This window comes from Somniosus microcephalus, chromosome 3, assembly GCF_052327205.1.
Source record: "Somniosus microcephalus isolate GS21.2 chromosome 3, FLI_Smic_1.0, whole genome shotgun sequence".
Lineage (NCBI taxonomy): Eukaryota > Metazoa > Chordata > Chondrichthyes > Squaliformes > Somniosidae > Somniosus > Somniosus microcephalus.
In genome coordinates this window covers 51,530,065-51,551,672 of record NC_140989.1, presented here as the reverse complement: position 1 = coordinate 51,551,672, position 21,608 = coordinate 51,530,065, and the positions used below count along the sequence as shown (strand labels likewise).

The window sequence follows — 21,608 nt, the reverse complement described above, 5'->3', positions numbered from 1 at the left end:
ATGCCGATGATAGTGTTGCTGTAGTACCAAAGTTTCACTTCATAGTATTACCTTGTAGCGCTGCTCATATTTGGAGAGGTATTGCAGGCATTAGGCTGCCAAATGTAATCATCAGTGTCTTTGACTTTTTCCCAAAATATCGAAGCAAGTGTGTTGGCTTTATCCTGTGTATGTGCTTCCTGCTCTTTGGAACGCCTATCAATGCTGGTTAGGTCAACTGTAAGAGGTAACGAGATGCTTCTGAGAGTCACTATTGACAGTTCAAAATACTACCAACAGTTGAAAGCAGAACTAGAGCCCGGGTTGCAAAAAGAAACTACTTTCCAATATATTGGCCCAAATTTTGCAGTAAAAATAATGGGGTGGCTATCAGCACTCACCGTTATTAAAGAGTAAATTGGACAACAACTTCCGGCGACTGCAAATGCACAGTTAAACGCAATAATCAGTGAGTTGCTGTCAGAGTTGCCCTGCTCCTCCAGAAGCTTCGCTATACCGGTACTTCGCTGAGAGACTCGGCATTGAAATACATGTAATGGTGTGAAGTTGGCGTACTTCCATGATAGATACCCACGAAACACACCAGAAAAAGTTAGGCCTTGTCCATTCCAGTCTAAGTGAATTTTTAACGGCGTGATAACTCTTAATTACTGCCAAACAATCTCTCTGGCATTGAATATTTACTCTTACAAGTGCGCAGTCTCATTCCTTCAGATTTTAATTATTGTTGGAGATATTGGCCCAAAATATGCGGTCGGAGGCTTCCCACGGGCGGATGCCTCCGACATGTTAATATCTATGCATTTATCTGGTGGCCCGGGAGATATGGAGGCATGCGATCCTGGGCCTCTCTGGGTCCGCGCAGGCAGAGGCCCACATATCCCAGGGGCGTATGCAGTTCGCAAGCGCCCCTGGGATCATGTGGGCCAGCCCAACCAATAAAAGGGAATCCCCATTCATACTTATGGGAGTATGTATGGGGATCCCATAAGTATGAATGGGGATCACTTAAAAAATACACGAACACATGAAATAATTTTTTTAATTACATATTTAAAATGAATTAAAATGCCATTTAATTAAATATTTTAAATGAAAATTTAATTTTTTGAAACAAAAATTGATGGGGGAAAAATTGGGTTGCTTTGCGCCTCCCGTTAGCTTCGCATGCCTAAACCCGGAACTTGCGCGGCCCCTACGGGTGCGTGCGCACCTCGTATGCACCCATAGAGGTCGCAAAATACGCCCCTTTAAAATTTTTAATTTTTTTACTTTTTCTTTGTCTCTTATCTCTCACTTAATCCCATCTTTCTTTCTTTCCCTTTATTTTGTTTTCTATACATGATTTGGCATTGAATTAACTATTCTAATTTACGCTTTCTGCTTCAGACTCAGTAAGGAATCTTTAATCTGATTGGTTAAGGAGATACACAGTTGCTTGTCCTGTTCACACAAGTCCCAGGTCCCATGTAGAGGAAGCCGTGCTATTTTCGATTTCTAATTACCGCAATTCAAGTGCAAAGCCCATAGAAAGTCTGTGGGCAAGTTTAAGTGTAAGGAACAGCTAGTGCTGTTTGTTCACCACTGACTGCAAAATCCGGCCCAATATTATATTCCCACTTTTCTGTTCTCTAGTACCAACACAAACCCTTTGCACTCATACCTAGTCAGAGCTATCAAAATTGAGGAACCATCAAGAGTGATACAAGCTGCAAGCTTGCTTAAACAAATGAAGCTGTGTTATTTTTAAGTGGTACATGCATCAAAATAAATACTACTTTTAAATGCTAATAATGTGTGATGCGACAGGTCTGCACAATTCTGCCGTAACAAGGATAATGATAGATGGTCCTTGAATGAAGATTGACAGACTGAATAATGATGGAATATCTTTAAAAATTGACAACAGTCTAAAGGCAGGAGGCCTTTGAATGCTGATTAATGGTTTAGATAATGACAACAGGTATTTGAATGCTAATAGGACAAAAGTACAAAGATAAGAGGTTCTAAAATGCTGATTAATGATTTTACAATGACATGAGGCCCCTAAATGCTGACTAACGGTTTAAAGAAAATTGAATCTATTTAAATGTTGATTGATGGATTAGATAATGCTGATTCACAGGCTAAACTAATGACAAGAGGTCTTTGACTGCAGATTGTTCAACATGGAAGTTCCCTTCTCTGCAAAGACCTGCAGTGATTTGAATTATAAGCAACAATTTAGAATACTTTAAATATAAATCTATGTTATTACATCATAAGGTTTAAAGAGCACTTTCATGATTAGCAGTGTCATATGATAAATATCTCATGACTGAGGCAGACAAGATAACTCACTTGTAAGTCATGACAGTTTCACCAGAGGAGATATTTATTATGTCACACAGAATATTTTCAATGGGATTGAAAGTGTATTTGTTTAATGTATTTGTTTTCCTTTCTTTCCCCTTCTTTTCCTGAAGGAGCTGGATTGTACTTCAATATGGTTCCGTGGGTGTCAATAGCCCTCCCGGATCTGACTCAAGTGGCTAATCTTCATGTGTGAGCTCGTGTTGGGATATGGTCTTTAATAGAGCAGAAGTCACACAAAAGGGTAGGTGAGGAGATATTAACGTAATCATGGGATTAATACGACATCATGTAGTGGAAAATGAAAAAAAAAGTACCACGTGACACAGGGGACCAGATTTTCCTCCTCTTTTTTTTAAACTGTGATCCCTGCAGCTTCAGGGTGGACAGGTGTGGGAGTTGTGCGGGGAAACTTTCCACCAGTTTACCAACATTTGGCAACACTTCTGATATTTTCCGATTAAATTGAAGTTGGTCATTTTTACCTCCACTCATATTTGGACGGCCGTATGCAAATTATAAGTTAATGATGGGTAAAGGCCATCATTAATGTCTTAGCAACGCTGGGCATCAGGAATACCGCTATGTGGACATTTCGACAGCACCTCCCAAGCCCGTGATCTCTACCACCTAGAAGGACAAGGGTAGCAGGTGCATGGAAACACCACCACCTCCAAGTCACAAACCATCCTGACTTGGAAATATATCGCCGTTCCTTCATTGTCGCTGGGTCAAAATCCTGGAACTCTCTCCCTAACAGCACGACTGTCATGGTTCAAGGCGGCAGCTCACCACCACCTTCTCAAGGGCAATTAGGGATGGGCAATAAATGCTGGCCTTGCAAGCAACACCCACAGCCCGTGAATGAATTGTAAATTTTTTTTTCTGGGAATCCAACGTTATTAAGGAGATAGAAGGGGTATCTAAGCTAGTGAAAAATCCACTATCTGCTAGACTTTGAATTGCTGTAAAAATTGTTGCTGTAGCACACCTGATTTGGTGGAGCAGGCCTTTAGCTTAATGGTAGCGTTCCTTTGAGTCAGATGGTGCAAGGTTCAAACCCACTCCAGGTGGGCGTGGGTGGCCCTCCTCATCATAAAACCCTCCTGCCATATAGGACATAATTCCCCCCCCCCTATTGGCTGGTATAATGATTATGACTATGGAAAGAGGGTCACGTCGCAGCCTGTCAGACCGTTAATCAGCCTACGAATCCTTCCGTTCCTTTGCACTATTCTCTGAGGGAAGAGTGTGAAGATACGAAAACAACAATTTGTATCCGTGACAGATCTTGAAATTTTTTGATTTATCTATAATTCACATCACTGATAAATGTCCCAGTCAATTATGTTTTCCTTTAATAAACTAATTGGGGCCAATCTTGAGTGCCTCCATCCATTGTAAACGGGACGGTAGCACTTGAAAAAATGGCAATGGCTCACATATCACATACCACCTTTTCCATGTTGCAGCTCCGGCCACCGCCATCTTGAGTAGGGTGCGGAGATGGGCAGCTGGAGCACCTGCCTGTTTCAGGTGGGAAGCCATTTGCAATATGCATATTGGGTAGTATAACGCAAATAAGACCCCAATTCCAATTTTGAAGAACAAATGGGCTAAGTGTGAGCTGTGCATACTCTGCCCGTTTGTACTGGCATTGAGCATTCTTTCACTCAGAAAACGGCCAAAGATTTTTTTTAAACCTTTGCCTTTGTGGGGTCAGGAAGAGCAATCCTCCTCATCCTGGACCCATAAAAGAACTTTGGCCCACTGCTGGCCAGTGCAAGGCCCCACTAGGATTGGTTCTCCCGCCCCACATCCCCACTAAAGCTCTGATGGTGTAGGAGCCAGCCAAATTCTTGCCATCCCCAACTGGTGAACTGCCTCAAAGAACTGGATTGGTATGTGCATGAGGCCTTGGCCTCAAACTTGCTTGGGCCTCACCGCGGTAATAACGGACAGGTGGCAGATGCACTCTGCCCAACGACCGCCCGTTGTGCCCCTCAAATTAAAATCAACTCCAATACCTCAAATTTCTGAAATGCATTCTTTTGTGAAAAATAAGGACTAGATGCAATGTCTGATTATTAGCAAGGCTGCCAAGTTTTATTTGGACAGATGTTTGTTTAAGAGAGATAAAAAGAACTGTGACTAATAGAAGCGAGTCACACTAAAGTTCTGATCAAGAGTCACACCTGAAACATTAACTATCTTTCTCTTTCAGATGTCGACTGAGCTAATGTGCATTTTCAGCATCTTCTCTTTTTATTCCTATTACAAGCTCTGGCAGAATGCAAGTGCTTGTGGGACAAGCAAGGTTATGATTAAAAACTGTCATTAAGAGTAATACTGGGACTATTTCAGAAAAACTAAACACCATAAAGGGTCTTATTCTCTATCACAGTTAAAGGGCCAATAATACAATTGAAGAAAAGTAGCTGACCATAGCAAGATAAGACCAGAGTGACTTAAACCTTCTGTCTTACATTACCACTGAGAACCATTCTCAGCATGTTCAATACTCACCATAAAAATCACAGGGATTGCAGTACTTTGGACAAGGATATCCTATGGAGGTAAAATACGGAATCATATCCTTAGCTGTTCCACAATACGTTGTTACTCCTGAAGAAAGCAGAACAACCAGATCGAACAAATGGAATATGTCTGACCGTGGCTGATGGATTGACATTAGGATCAATCGATTTCCTCTGGCAAGTCTTGAGAGAGTCATCACCAAATTGTGTGCTGTAAAACTATCAAGTCCAGAGGTGGGCTCGTCTAATATTAAAATACCTGGAACCAAAAATATTTCCTTGGTTTCATGAGCTTATATTTATCAATTGTGACAAGTTATCAAAACAATGGCTTATTTGGGCGGGTGTCATTAGGCTTCTTCTTTGAACTAATAATTTCACAATAGCTTGGATATCACTGTCTGTACATTTAAAGAGAGCATGATCCAACTCATTAAAATGATGTATGGATAATATAGACATAAGCAGACTATTTAACAGACACTAATCAGAAAACAAGAGGACTCAAAGTATATCATTAACAAGGCGTTTTAATAGAAGAAATACTCTTTCGTGTACATGAAAACATTAGAAACAGTAAATATATCTGCTTAGGAATGCGATTGATGGTTGCAAGGCAAAGTACATATATATGTTCAAAAATTAAATGGAACATGAACATCTGTGGAGTGCAACTGGTCAAAGCTGATTAATGTATAGTGTAAGATTAGACTAATCATGCATTTATTACCTTAGGATGTCAGGGGCAAAACCTTACAAAGCTCTATCTTCTGATGTTTGACTGGATTGAGTAGACTGTCTAATTGTATGCAGCCTATGAGAAGAATTGGCTTGATGGGATGAATGACTCTCATCCCATGGCTTCTTGTATGCAGTCTATGAGAAGAATTGGCTTGATGGGATGAATGACTCTTCTCATCCCATGGCTTCTTGCCTTTTTATATTCAAATTGTAAAGAACGCATGAGCTTCTCGGAACGGGAAAAGGCCAGTTGGCCCAACAAGCCATTTCTTTTTGATAGACAAAAACCCATCTACTGATCTTCTTACCATATCCCTCAATCCATTCTCTTTCCAGATACATGCCTAAATGCTTCTAGCACTCATTTATACTGTTCGCTTTAATGGCTGTCCCTTATAACTTATTCCACACGTCTATTGCCATTTAGGTTTAAAATTTCCACCTAATCTCCTTCTTCTAACTTTTTTAATTTTTAGTTTGTGTTCCCTAGTGGTTGAACCCTTCAAAAGGTTTTCTATTTTGACTTTTCCCAAAGTCCGAATTCTTTGAAATAAGAACTAAATTTTACAGTTAAACTTATGTAGCATTCATCAAATTTGATCAATTTAGGTGGAAGATATAGAGCATACAGGATGAATAGCTGTGGGATATGATATACATCCCATGAGTGCCCTGACCTAATAACTGGAGAATAATGAACTCAGGAGTAAGTAATGATCAGTGTCATGACAGAGATATAATTGGTATATCACAGAACATCAACATCTATTCTGTTTATATCACATCAGGCAAGTAATTAAAAATAAGAAAATAATAGAAGTGAGATATAAATTTTATTGTTTACACTAAAGCATGCAACAATGGAAGGAATGTGAGGAATAGGGCTGAAAATAGCTTCTGCTAAAGCTACGGCTCGCACAGTGGAACAAGATGAATATAAAAGCAAAGTAAAGGAGGTTAAGAAACTGCTCAGGTAAGCTAAAATAGAAAATGAAATGAGAACAGCAGGAAATATTAAAAGAAATGTCAAGCATTTCTATAAATATATTTATTTGCAGAAGTTGGTGAAAAAAAAACGGTGTGACATTGCAAGATCAAAGATTACATTACATCAAGTGACCAAGGGCTAATAAATACACTAAATGAAGTCTTCTTTTCTGTACGCAGAGCACACCATGGGGAATCTCCCCCTTTTGGAAGTTGATTTTTTGGGGGGGGGGGGGGGGGGAAAGGGAGGAAACAGAGGAAGTTGTAAAGGAAATAAAAAAATTCAGATAATGCAGCCACTGATAGGCTGACGGTCAGCCTAGGAAGCTAAAGGAAAAGAAGGCACCCAGCCCAGATGGGCTTCATACAAGAGTGAAAGAAGTAGCTAATAAAGTCAGTCATGTCCTTTTTACACTCTCTACAGAATCATTAGAAAAGGGAATAGTGCCCAAGGATTGGAAAGTAACTCACAAAACATAAATTTTTAAAAAGGGGCACGGAAACTCAGGAAAGTATAGACCAGTGACACTGACGTAAGTTGTGGATAGAATATTAGCAGGCAAACTGAAAAGGGGAATAATGAAACACCTGGATAAGTATGTTTTCTGTAAGTGGGAGTCACCATTAATCTATGGGAGGGGGATTTTGCCTAACAAATTTATTGGAGTTCTTTAAGGAACTGATGCACCCTCTTTACAGTGGAGATTCTGTGGACCTGATATTCTTAAGTTTCAGCAAGACTTCATGCCACATTAGTGATTGGTCCACAAGGGAACGGTAGCATAGTGGTTATGTTACTGGACTAGTAATCCAGAGGCCTGGATTAATGATCCGGAGACACTAGTTCAAATCCCCAAATTCAATGAGGGGGAATTTAAATTCAGTTAATTAAATAAATCTGGAATATAAAGCTAGTATCAGTAATGGTGATCATGAAACTATGGGATTGTCATAAAAACCCATCTGGTTCGCTAATGTCCTTCAGGGAAGGAAATCTGCCGTCCTGACCTGGTCTGGCCTATGTGTGACTCACAGGAGCACTGTGGTTGACTCTTAACTTCCTACTAATGGCCTAGCAAGCCACTCAATTGTACACAACTGCTACGAAAAACAATAATAAAGAATAAAACCGGATGGACCACCTGGCATCGGTCGTGGCACTGGCTTTGGACATGACAATGGCACACCCAGCCCAGTTGACCCTGCAAAATCCTCCTCACTAACATCTGAGGACACGTGCCAAAATTGGGAGAGCTGTCCCACAGACTAGTCAATCAACAGCCTGACATGGTCATACTCTCAGAATCATACCTTTCAGCCAATGTCCCAGATTCCTCCATCACCATACCAGAGGAGACAGCACAGTAGTATAAAGTCGGGAGGGAGTGGCCCTGGGAGTCCTCAACATTGATTCCGGACCCCAAGTCTCATGACTTCAGGTCAAGCATGGGCAAGGAAACCTCCTGCTGATTACCACCTACCACCCTCCCTCAGCTGATGAATCAGTATGTTCCTCCATGTTGAACACCATTTGGAAGAAGCACTGAGGGTAGCAAGGGCACAGCATGTATTCTGGGTGGGGGACTTCAATGTCCATCACCAAGAGTGGCTCGGTAGCACCACTGCTGGCCGAGTCCTGAAGGATATAGCTGCCAGACAGCACTGCGGCAGGTGGTGAGAGAACCAATACGAGGGGAAAACCTACTTGACGTCGTCCTCACCAATCTACCTGTTGCAGATGCATCTGTCCATGACAGTATTGGTAGCAGTGACCACCGCACTGTCCTTGTGGAGACGAAATCCCGTCTTCACACTGAGGACACCCTCCATCGTGTTGTGTGGCACTACCACTGTGCTAAATGGGATAGATTCAGAACAGATTTAACAGCTCAAAACTGTGCATCCATGAGGCGCTGTGAGCTATCAGCAGCAGCAGAATTGTATTCCACCACAATCTGCAACCTCGTGGCCCAGCATATCCCTCACTCTACCATTACCATCAAGCCAGGGGACCAACCCTGGTTCAATGAGGAGTGCAGGAGCAGCACCAGGCGTAACTAAAAATGAGGTGCCAACCTGGGGAAGCTGCAACACAGGACTACATGCATGCTAAAAATTGGAAGCAGCATGCAAAGCAATCCCACAATCAACGGATCAGATCAAAGCTGAGCAGTCCTGCCACATCCAGTCGTGAATGGTGATGGACAATTAAACAACTAACAGGAGGAGGAGGAGGCTCCATGAATATCCCCATCCTCAATGATGACAGAGCCCAGCACACGAGTGCAAAAGACAAGGCTGAAGCGTTTGCAACCATCACCAGCCAGAAGTGCCGAGTGGATGATCCATATCGGCCTCCTCCTGAGGTCCCCACCATCACAGAAGCCAGTCTTCAACCAATTGGATTCACTCCACGGGATATCAAGAAACGGCTGAGCGCACTGGATACAGCAAAGGCTATGGGCCCCTACAACATCCCGGCTGTCGTGCTCCAGAACTAGCCACGCCTCTAGCCAAGCTGTTCCAGTACAGCTACAACACTGGCATCGACCCAGCAATGTGGAAAATAGCCCAGGTATGTCCTGTCCACAAAAAGCAGGACAAATCCAACCCGGCCAATTACCGCCCCATCAACCTACTCTCAATCATCAGCAAAGTGATGAAAGGTGTTGTCAACAGTGCGATCAAGCGGCACTTACTCACCAATAATCTGCTCACCGATGCTCAGTTTGGGTTCTCCCAGGACAACTCGGCTCCAGACCTCATTACAGCCTTGGTCCAAACATGGACAAAGGAGCTGAATTCCAGAGATGATATCAAGGCAGCATTTAACTAAGTGCGACATCAAGGAGACCTAGTAAAATTGAAGCCAATGGGAATCAGGGGAAAACTCTCCACTGGCTGAAGTCATACCGAGTACAAAGGAAGATGGTTGTAGCTGTTGGAGGTCAATCATCTCAGCCCTAGGACATCACTGCAGGAGTTCCTCAGGGCAGTGTCCTAGGCCCAACCATCTTCAGCTGCTTCATCAATGACCTTCCCTCCATCAATGGGGATGTTCGCTGATGACTGCACAGTGTTGAGTGCCATTCGCAACTCCTCAGGTAATGAAGCAGTCCATGCCCGCCTACAGCAAGACCTGGACGACATTTAGGCTTGGGCTGAAAAGTGGCAAGTAACAATCACGCCACACAAGTACCAGGCAATGACCATCTCCAACAAGCGAGAGTCTAACCACCGCCCCTTGACATTCAACGGCATTACCATCGACGAATCCCCCACCATCAACATCCTGGGGGTCACCATAGACGGAAACTTAATTGGACCAGTCACATAAATACTTGGTATTCTGCAGAGAGTGACTCACCTCCTGACTCCCCAGAGCCTTTCCACAATCTACAAGTCACAAGTCAGGAGTGTGATGGAATACTCTCCACTTGCCTGGATGAGTGCAGCTCCAATAACACTCAAGAAGCTTGACACCACCTAGGACAAAGCAGCCCGCTTGATTGGCATCCCATCCACCACCTTAAACATTCAATCCCTGCACCACCGGCACATCGTAGCTACAGTGTATGCCATCTAGAAGATGCACTGCAGCAACTCGCCAAGGCTTCTTCGGCAGCACCTCCCAAACCAGCGACCTCTACCACCTAGAAAGACAAGGGCAGCAGGTGCATGGGAACATCATCACCTGCAAGGTCCCCTCCAAGTTACACATCATCCAGAGTTGGAAATATATCACCATTCCTTCATTGTTGCTGGTTCAAAATCCTGGAACTCCCTCCCTAACAACATTGTGGGAGTACCTTCACTACAAGGACGGCAGCGGTTCAAGGCAGCGGCTCACCATCATCTTCTCAAGGGCATTTAGTGATCGGCAATAAATGCTGACCTTGCCAGCGATGCCCACATCCCAGGAATGAATTTTTTTTAAAGTCTTGGAATAGAAGACAGGCTTTTAAAGTGGATTGGAAGTTGGCCAAACCTGAGAAAGCAAAGAGTATTGTGAATGAAGTTAGCTATATCACTTGATTAAGAAAGGTAAAAGTCTGCCACATAATTGTTACCCAATGTGGGTGAACAGCATGCCAACATTCACTGTCTTAGCTCACTTGTGAATAATGGCTACTTGAGGCGGTAGCACATGGCTTCAGGTGCCTGCAAAAACATAACTCAGCACGTTTAGAGAGAATAACATAACATTAGCAGAGAGATAAATAACCAATGGCTGCTTACCAGGATTCCACAGAAGCTGCACTCCAATGCTCACCCGTCGTCTCTCACCTCCAGAGACTCCCCGGGTAAAGTAATTCCCAATTCTAGTGTTAGCACATTGTCTTAGTCGGAGTTCTGCTATAACATCCTCTATCTGAAAAACAGCAAGAAGCAAGTCTAAAATTATATCTGTTGCCCTATTATGTTGATTATTTCTGACTGTTCCTAACTTAATCACAAAGTCAAAACAATTATTATATTTAAGAAAAGCAGTTTTCCATGTATGATTTAAAAAATGATATACTTGGAACTTTGTGCTATCTATGTTCACCTGTGGGAATCAAGACCAGACTGACTGGATGATAATCCTGTTTCTTAACTGACTGTAACAGTTCTATGTAAATGGGCTCCTGTGGTACAAAACTACCCCAAATTTGGCACTAGCTGGCACAAGACTTGTGACCTCATTCGAGAAGTCAGAATGGCTGATGTAGGAAATGAAAAATGTCAGAGTGGTGAAGTAGAGGGTGCTTTGCTAGGTTTGGGGCAAAGGCACTTTGGATTGGCACAATCTGACCTGTACTACACCAAACCTGAAAATGGTCAATCTGGACACTTGGATATATGAAATGGGAAAATGTTTAACTTCCAGCAGTAACATCCCTCACATTGAATACAAAAAGAGAAACCTGCATATAGGGGAGGCTAATTGATTATAATTGGTTTAAGACAAATATAAATATTGAAAAAATATATAACAGGGTACGGTAGTATCAGCTGTGGCTCAGTTGGTAGCACAGTCGCCTCGGAGTCAGAAGGTTGTGGAACTTGAGCACATAAAGCTAGGCTGACACTCCAGTGCAGTGCTGAGGGACTGCTGCACTGTCGGAGGTGCCATCTTTCGGATGAGACGTTAAACCGAAGCCCCGTCTGCTCTCTCAGGTGGACGTAAAAGATCCCATGGCACTATTTCAAAGAAGAGCAGGGGAATTATCCAATATTTATCCCTCAACCAACATAACAAAAACAGATTATCTGGTCATTATCACATTACTGTTTGTGGGAGCTTGCTGTACGCAAATTGGCTGCCGCGTTTCCCACATTACAACAGCAACTCCACTTCAAAAAGTACTTCATTCGCTGTAAAGCGCTTTGAGATGTCCTGTGGTCGTGAAAGGCGCAATATAAATGCAAGTATTTCTTTCCTTTACGGTAGTGTAGTGATTATGTTACTGGACTAATAATCCAGAGAACGCGAGTTCAAATCCCACCATGGCAGATTGAGAATTTGAATTTTGTTAAAAAAAAATAATAAAAACTGGTATCAGTAAGAGTGACCACAAAGCTGTCGGATTGTTGTACAATTGCACAGGTTCACCAATGCCCTTGCAGGAAGGAAACCAGCTGTCCTTACCCTGTTTCGCCTATATGTGACTCCTCTGGTAATTCACCCAAGTGACCATTCATCATGTGTGAGCTTTAAACAGTAACTGTTGGCTGGCTATTTAACTTTGGTGTGAATCACAGTCAAGCCTGATTTTATTCACCTGGTATCCATGCATATGTACTTTTTCACAGTACTATAGCAAACAGAAGCAGGATCCTGGCTGATATTTTCCCCCTCCCTAGCCAGGGACACTGAATAATGTTCCTTCTATGTCCATGATGGAGATCAATTGACACAGCGCAGACCTGGGACTGAACCGGAAACCTTCCTGGTCTGTACAACCCTCAGTTCCACACCAGGCCCTGTATTTACATATAAGCCATTGAGGGAGTGTGGTAAGAAAATAATGTCTGGCACAGGAAGATACCGAACTATGGGGACGAAGCAGGGCAGTGGGATTGGTTTCAGATTGCTCTAGCAAAGAGCTGGCAATCACATGATGGACCAATGGCCTCCTTATGTGCTGTAAACTTCTATGATTCTTACCCTTTTGTTTCTTTGTTCTTCTGAGAAGTGTTTTGGAAGACGCAACTTTGCAACAAATGTTAATGTTTCTCTTACAGTGAGGTTGGGTAATAATCGGTCATCCTGTCGCACATGTGCAATATACTTTTTAGCCAGCTGCCTGTTGACTGGTGTTTCATTGATCAATATTTTGCCAGATTTCACTTTCCCTCCTTCATCTCTGCAGGTAATGATGTCAAGTAACGATGTCTTCCCGCACCCTGTTCATTCATAAATTAAGAAAAATAATTCAAATATAAATGAATTATATTTTAAGGACCTATTTCCAAGGCCTGCTCTATACCAATAAAAATGAGGTTTTCTGCAATGACAGCATTGCTTTCCTTTGAGTGGCTATCATATATTGAAACAAAATCAAAATACTGCGGATGCTGGAAATCTGAAATAGAAACAGAAAATGCTGGAAATACTCAGCAGGTCAGACAGCATCTGTGGAGAGAGAAACAGAGTTAACGTGTCAGGTCGATGACCTTTTGTCAGAATGTCTGATTATATATTGAAAGTCAGGGCAGGGGACCTTGGTAGTATATCAGCATTTGCAGGGAATAACTAGGAGTGTATCAATGTTTGCAGGGGGTCACTGGGAGTGCATTAACATTAGAAGTTTGAAATCACTGGTCTATATGGCTTAGCTCCAAATTGGCAAGTGCACTTGTTAACTGAACCACTGGAGAGCTCTAGATGGGTGTTTTAATGTAACTAGAAATTCTGCAACGAGAAATCCAATTCACAGAATTAACAGTATTCAGAACGCCACATCCAATAAAAGTCACGTTTTCCATATTTCAATTAATTATTGGTTCCGTATTTTTAAAATCTGTGTCCAACATTATATGAAGGGTGTAACCTAATGTTCCTTTTTTTCTTGAAGGCAGTGACTCGGCTTGAGGTAGAGTTACTCAGGCCACTGACAGCTCTCCAGTATCACAACCAAGTGACCATTTTTCACTTGTTAATCATTGGTAGCCTAGTCAACAATTGACGGCATCAGAGCCAAACCCAATTATATTCTCATCCAAATGCAAGAAGTCACACAACACCAGGTTATAGTCCAACAGTTTTATTTGAAATCACAAGCTTTCGGAGCACTGCTCCTTCATCAGGTGAAGTGGAGAGATGCATAAAGACACAGCTTATATAGTCAGAGAATAATGCCAGATGATTACAGGTAATCTTTCTAACTGCCATTTATCACACCTCGGCAGAGAGATAATCACAGCAATCAAAGGTGTGAATGGTGTCCAAACAGGTTAGTCAGGAAAACATTACATCAAAGAACAATGAGGTGGGGTCACAAGGGGTCAAATGTTGCAGATGCTGGGGTCTGAATGAAAAACAAAAAACATTTTTTTGCTGGAAATCACAGCAGGTCCGGCCGCATCTGTGCAGAGAGAACAAGCCAACGTCGACTTGAGTCTGGATGACCCTACGTCAGGTGGGGTTACATGTAGCGTGACATGAACCCAAGATCCCGGTTGAGGCCGTCCTCATGAGTGCGGAACTTAGCTGTCAGTTTCTCCTCGACGATTTTGCGTTGTCGTGTGTCTCGAAGGCCGCCTTGGAGAATGCTTACCCGAAGATCGGAGGCTGAATGTCCTTGACTGCTGAAGTGTTCCCCGACTGGGAGGGAACACTCCTGCCTGGCGATTGTTGCGCGGTGTCCGTTCATCCGTTGTCGCAGTGTCTGCATGGTCTCGCCGATGTACCATACTTCAGGGCATCCTTTCCTGCAACGTATGAGGTAGACAACGTTGGCCGAGTCACATGAGTATGTACCATGTACCTGGTGGGTGGTGTCCTCACGTGTGATGATGGTATTTGTGTTGATGATCTGGCATGTCTTGCAGAGGTTGCCGTGGCAGGGTTGTGTGGTGTCGTGGTCGCTGTTCTCCTGAAAGCTGGGTAATTTGCTGCGAACGATGGTCTGTTTGAGGTTAGGCGGCTGTTTGAAGGCGAGTAGTGGAGGCGTGGGGATGGCCTTAGCGAGGTGTTCATTGTCATCGACGACATGTTGAAGGCTGCGAAGAACATGGCATAGTTTCTCCGCTCCGGGGAAGTACTGGACGACGATAGGTACTCTGTTGGTTGTGTCCCGTGTTTGTCTTCTGAGGAGGTCTATGCGATTTTTTGCTGTGGCCCATCGGAACTGTCGATCGACGAGTCGAGCGTCATATCCCATTCTTACGAGGGCGTCTTTCAGCGTCTGTAGGTGTCCATCGCGTTCCTCCTCGTCTGAGCAGATCCTGTGTATTCGCAGGGCTTTTCCATAGGGGATGGCTTCTTTAACGTGGTTAGGGTGGAAGCTGGAGAAGTGGAGCATCCTGAGGTTGTCCGTGGGCTTGCGGTAGAGTGAAGTAATGAGGTGTCCATCTTTGATGGAGATTCGTGTGTCCAAGCATGAAACCGATTCTGAGGAGTAGTCCATGGTGAGTTTGATGGGGGGATGGAACTTGTTGATGTTATCGTGTAGTTTTTTCAGTGATTCTTCACCATGGGTCCATAGGAAGAAAATGTCGTCGATGTATCTGGTGTATAGCGTTGGTTGGAGGTCCTGTGCAGCGAAGAAGTCTTGCTTGAACTTGTGCATAAAGATGTTGGCGTATTGGGGTGCGAATTTGGTCCCCATGGCTGTTCCGTGTGTTTGGGTAAAGAACTGGTTGTCGAAGGTGAAGACATTGTGGTCAAGGATGAAGCGGATGAGGTGTAGGATGGCGTCTGGAGATTGGCTGTTGTTGGTGTTGAGTACGGAGGCTGTCGCAGCGATGCCGTCATCGTGGGGGATACTGGTGTAGAGTGCCGAGACGTCCATCGTGGCGAGGAGTGTTCCTGGTTCAACTGGTCCGTGGGTGCTGAGTTTCTGTAAGAGGGATCCGCAGTGCAGCAACCGAAGAAGAAAGAGTCAAATTGGACCCCTGCGGAGGGTCGCTGCCCTAAGCTTGACATGTATGCTCAAGCTGTCAGGAGATGCATCAACGCCAGATTCATCAGCCGCACTCACAAGACAGTCCAGAATGTCACCCAAGCACAACGCAACGCCATCCATGCTCTCAAGACCAACCGCAACATCGTCATCAAAGCAGCAGACAAAGGAGGAGCCATCGTCATACAGAACAGAACGGACTATTGCAAAGAAGCATACCGACAACTGGACAACCAGGAACACTACAGACAGTTACCCGCAGATCCGACCAAAGAACACACCCGCCAACTCAACAGACTGATCAAAACCTTCGATCCAGACCTTCAAAGCATCCTACGCGCTCTCATCCCACGTACTCCCCGCGTGGGAGACTTCTACTGCCTCCCAAAGATACACAAAACCAACACACCCGGACGTCCTATCGTATCAGGCAACGGAACCCTGTGTGAGAACCTCTCTGGATACGTCGAGGGCATCCTGAAACCCATCGTACAGGGAACCCGCAGCTTCTGTCGCGACACTACAGACTTCTTACAGAAACTCAGCACCCACGGACCAGTTGAACCAGGAACACTCCTCGCTATGATGGACGTCTCGGCACTCTACAAAAATATCCCCCACGATGACGGCGTCGCTGCGACAGCCTCAGTACTCAACACCAACAACAGCCAATCTCCAGACGCCATCCTACAACTCATCCACTTCATCCTTGACCACAATGTCTTCACCTTCGACAACCAGTTCTTTACCCAAACACACGGAACAGCCATGAGGACCAAATTCGCACTCCAGTATGCCAACATATTCATACACCTGTTCAAGCAAGACTTCTTCGCTGCACAGGACCTCCAACCAACGCTATACACCAGATACATCGACGACATTTTCTTCCTATGGACCCACGGCGAAGAATCACTGAAAAGACTACACGATAACATCAACAAGTTCCATCCCACCATCAAACTCACCATGGACTATTCCTCAGAATCGGTTTCATTCTTGGACACACGAATTTCCATCAAAGACGGACACCTCAGCACTTCACTCTACCGCAAGCCCACGGACAACCTCAGGATGCTCCACTTCTCCAGCTTCCACCCTAACCACGTTAAAGAAGCCATCCCCTATGGAAAAGCCCTGCGAATACACAGGATCTGCTCAGACGAGGAACGCGATGGACACCTACAGACGCTGAAAGACGCTCTCGTAAGAACGGGATATGACGCTCGACTCGTCGATCGACAGTTCCGATGGGCCACAGCAAAAAATCGCATAGACCTCCTCAGAAGACAAACACGGGACACAACCAACAGAGTACCCTTCGTCGTCCAGTACGTCCCCGGAGCGGAGAAACTACGCCATGTTCTTCGCAGCCTTCAACATGTCATCGATGACGACGAACACCTCGCTAAGGCCATCCCCACGCCTCCACTACTCGCCTTCAAACAGCCGCCTAACCTTAAACAGACCATCGCTCGCAGCAAATTACCCAGCTTTCAGGAGAACAGCGACAACGTTGTCTACCTCATACGTTGCAGGAAAGGATGCCCCGGAGTATGGTACATCGGCGAGACCATGCAGACACTGCGACAACGGATGAACGGACACCGCGCAACAATCGCCAGGCAGGAGTGTTCCCTCCCAGTCGGGGAACACTTCAGCAGTCAAGGACATTCAGCCTCCGATCTTCGGGTAAGCATTCTCCAAGGTGGCCTTCGAGACACACGACAACGCAAAATCGTCGAGCAGAAACTGATAGCCAAGCTCCGCACCCATGAGGACGGCCTCAACCGAGATCTTGGGTTCATGTCACGCTACATGTAACCCCACCTGATGCAGGGTCATCCAGACTCGAGTCGACATTGGCTTGTTCTCTCTACACAGATGCGGCCGGACCTGCTGTGATTTCCAGCCAAAAAAATGTTTTTTGTCTGTTTTTTTGTTTTTCATACAGACCCCAGCATCTGCAATATTTGACCCCTTGTGACCCCACCTCATTGTTCTTTGATGTAATGTTTCCCTGACTGACCTGTTTGGACACCATTCACACCTTTGACTGCTGTGATTATCTCTCTGCCGAGGTGTGATAAATGGCAGTTGGAAAGGTTACCTGTAAACATCTGACATGATTCTCTGACTATATAAGCTGTGTCTTTATGCATTTCTCCACTTCACCTGAAGAAGGAGCAGCGCTCCGAAAGCTTGTGATTTCAAATAAAGCTGTTGGACTATAACCTGGTGTTGTGTGACTTCTTACATTTGTCCACCCCAGTCCAACTCCGGCATCTCCACACCATGGCTACTATCGACACCACAAACTGCCGGCTCAAAGTGGAGAGGATCTCCAAGAAGATCGCGCATATCGACACAGACATCAAGTTTCTACAGAGATGCAAGAAAGCAGACAAGATCCCGAAAGGACTACAGATCACTAACCCACTCAAGTCGACCTACAACACAGACTACGCTGAGAGACTCTGCCGTCGTACCTCTCGCACACTCCTCAACCATCTCGTACACCAGCTCTACAGCAGACGCCGCAACCTCGAAACCGAGATGGAGTCCATGTTCTCAGCCTGTGCTCTGGACGCAGCAGACCAGCTACGAGACACCGCCAAACAAACAAGGCAACGGAACTACGCTACCTACATGCACACCAAGAACAGGAAGCTTGAGAAACTTGGCATCACCAGCAGCAGCAACCAAGCCTCCCCCGGTACCACGGTTGAAACCACAGGGAAATTCATCGTCAACCTGTCCGACCACACCCTTCAACCAGACGAAATTGAAGTTCTCAGCCGAGGGCTCAATTTCTGCCCCACCACCAAAATGGACCCCATCGGTCTCGCGGCAGACACAGAGGAATTCATCAGGAGAATGAGGCTCCGGGAATTCTTCCACAAATCCCAAGATGTCAGCAGCGAACCCAATGAGACAATCAATGATCCGGAACAGCAGACAGAGGGATCCGCAGTGCGGCAACCGAAGAAGAAAGAGTCAAATTGGACCCCTGCGGAGGGTCGCTGCCCTAAGCTTGACATGTATGCTCAAGCTGTCAGGAGATGCATCAACGCCAGATTCATCAGCCGCACTCACAAGACAGTCCAGAATGTCACCCGAGCACAACGCAACGCCATCTACGCTCTCAAGACCAACCGCAACATCGTCATCAAACCAGGAGACAAAGGAGGTGCCATCGTCATACAGAACAGAATGGACTATTGCAAAGAAGTATACCGACAACTGGACAACCAGGAACACTACAGACAGTTACCTGCAGATCCGACCAAAGAACACACCCGCCAACTCAACAGACTGGTCAAAACCTTCGATCCAGACCTTCAAAGCATCCTACATGCTCTCATCCCACGTACTCCCCGCGTGGGAGACTTCTGCTGCCTCCCAAAGATACACAAAGCCAACAACCTGGACGTCCTATCGCATCAGGCAACAGAACCCTGTGTGAGAACCTCTCTGGATATGTCGAGGGCATCCTGAAACCCATCGTACAGGGAACCCCCAGCTTCTGTCGCGACACTACAGACTTCTTACAGAAGCTCAGCACCCACGGACCAGTTGAACCAGGAACACTCCTCGCCACGATGGACGTCTCGGCACTCTACACCAGTATCCCCCACGATGACGGCATCGCTGCGACAGCCTCCGTACTCAACACCAACAACAGCCAATCTCCAGACGCCATCCTACACCTCATCCGCTTCATCCTTGACCACAATGTCTTCACCTTCGACAACCAGTTCTTTACCCAAACACACGGAACAGCCATGGGGACCAAATTCGCACCCCAATACGCAAACATCTTCATGCACAAGTTCGAGCAAGACATCTTCGCTACACAGGATCTCCAACCAACGCTATACACCAGATACATCGACGGCATTTTCTTCCTATGGACCCACGGCGAAGAATCACTGAAAAGACTACACGATAACATCAACAAGTTCCATCCCACCATCAAACTCACCATGGACTACTCCTCAGAATCAGTCTCATTCCTGGACACACGAATCTCCATCAAAGACGGACACCTCAGCACTTCACTCTACTGCAAGCCCACGGACAACCTCACGATGCTTCACTTCTCCAGCTTCCACCCTAACCACGTTAAAGAAGCCATCCCCTATGGACAAGCCCTGCGAATACACAGGATCTGCTCAGACGAGGAGGAACGCGATGGACGCCTACAGACACTGAAAGACGCCCTTGTAAGAACGGGATATGACGCTCGACTCGTCGATCGACAGTTCCGACGGGCCACAGCGAAAAATCGCATAGACCTCCTCAGAAGACAAACACGGGACACAACCAACAGAGTACCCTTCGTCGTCCAGTACTTCCCCGGAGCGGAGAAACTACGCCATGTTCTTCGCAGCCTTCAACATGTCATCGATGACGACGAACACCTCGCTAAGGCCATCCCCACGCCTCCACTACTCGCTTTCAAACAGCCGCCTAACCTCAAACAGACCATCGTTCGCAGCAAATTACCCAGCTTTCAGGAGAACAGCGACCACGACACCACACAACCCTGCCACAGCAACCTCTGCAAGACATGCCAGATCATCAACACAGATACCATCATCACACGTGAGGACACCACCCACCAGGTACATGGTACATACTCATGTGACTCGGCCAACGTTGTCTACCTCATACGTTGCAGGAAAGGATGCCCCGGAGCATGGTACATCGGCGAGACCATGCAGACACTGCGACAACGGATGAACGGACACCGCGCAACAATCACCAGGCAGGAGTGTTCCCTCCCAGTCGGGGAACACTTCAGCAGTCAAGGACATTCAGCCTCCGATCTTCGGGTAAGCATTCTCCAAGGTGGCCTTCGAGACACACGACAACGCAAAATCGTCGAGCAGAAACTGATAACCAAGTTCCGCACCCATGAGGACGGCCTCAACCGAGATCTTGGGTTCATGTCACGCTACATGTAACCCCACCTGATGCAAGGTCATCCAGACTCGAGTCGACATTGGCTTGTTCTCGCTACACAGATGCGGCCGGACCTGCTGTTTTTTGTCTGTTTTTTTGTTTTTCATACAGACCCCAGCATCTGCAATATTTGACCCCTTGTGACCCCACCTCATTGTTCCTTGATGTAATGTTTCCCTGACTGGCCTGTTTGGGCACCATTCACACCTTTGACGGCTGTGATTATCTCTCTGCCGAGGTGTGATAAATGGCAGTTGGAAAGGTTACCTGTAAACATCTGACATGATTCGCTGACTATATAAGCTGTGTCTTTATGCATTTCTCCACTTCACCTGAAGAAGGAGCAGCGCTCCGAAAGCTTGTGATTTCAAATAAAGCTGCTGGACTATAACCTGGTGTTGTGTGACTTCTTACATTTGTCCACCCCAGTCCAACTCCGGCATCTCCACACCACAATTAGAGGGTGAGAAGGTTGGATCTCAAACAAGCGTGCTAAGCTTGAATAAAGGAGACTATGAAGGTATGCGAGCAGAATTGAGTAGAGTGGATTGGGAAAATAGATTAAAGGGTAAGACGATACATGATCAGTGGTGTACATTTAAGGAGTTATTTTACAACTTCCAAAAAATATATATTCCACTGAGAAGGAAAGGGTGTAAAAGAAAAGACAGTCATCCGTGGCTAAGTAAAGAAATTAAAAATAGTATTCGACTAAAAACAAGGGCATATAAGGTAGCCAAATCTAGTGGGAGGATAGAGGATTGGGAAAACTTTAAAAGACAGCAAAAAATAACAAAAAGATTGATTAAGAAAGGGAAGATAGATTATGAAAGTAAATTAGCAAAAAATATAAAAACAGATAGTAAGAGTTTTTATAGTTATATAAAAACAAAAAGGGTGGCTAAAGTAAATG

The 21,608-nt window shown here is 45.2% G+C and overlaps 2 protein-coding genes and 1 pseudogene across 2 annotated transcripts in view; 2 read left to right on the top strand and 1 right to left on the bottom strand.

Annotated features, from left to right (window-relative positions):
- Window positions 1–21,608, bottom strand: part of abcg8 (ATP-binding cassette, sub-family G (WHITE), member 8) — a 65,549-nt gene that overhangs the window by 35,803 nt on the left and 8,138 nt on the right. The window contains exons 4-7 of the mRNA XM_085980383.1: window positions 12,769–13,007; window positions 10,857–10,989; window positions 4,879–5,148; window positions 52–217 (exon numbers count right to left, since the gene is read on the bottom strand). Of these exons, the coding sequence (XP_085836509.1) occupies window positions 52–217; window positions 4,879–5,148; window positions 10,857–10,989; window positions 12,769–13,007 (808 nt within the window). The remainder of the gene's footprint in view (window positions 1–51; window positions 218–4,878; window positions 5,149–10,856; window positions 10,990–12,768; window positions 13,008–21,608) is intronic.
- On the top strand, window positions 13,289–16,723 carry LOC147121058 (uncharacterized; annotated as a pseudogene).
- Window positions 19,024–20,705, top strand: LOC147121057 (uncharacterized). The gene has a single exon (XM_085977605.1). It carries the CDS (start codon window positions 19,330–19,332, stop codon window positions 20,695–20,697), a length of 1,368 nt encoding a protein of 455 aa, XP_085833731.1. The 5' UTR covers window positions 19,024–19,329; the 3' UTR covers window positions 20,698–20,705.

What these genes read in the sequence shown, in the direction of transcription:
- LOC147121057 (XM_085977605.1), top strand. Translation starts at nt 19,330, where the DNA reads ATGGACGTCTCGGCACTCTACACCAGTATCCCCCACGATGACGGCATC.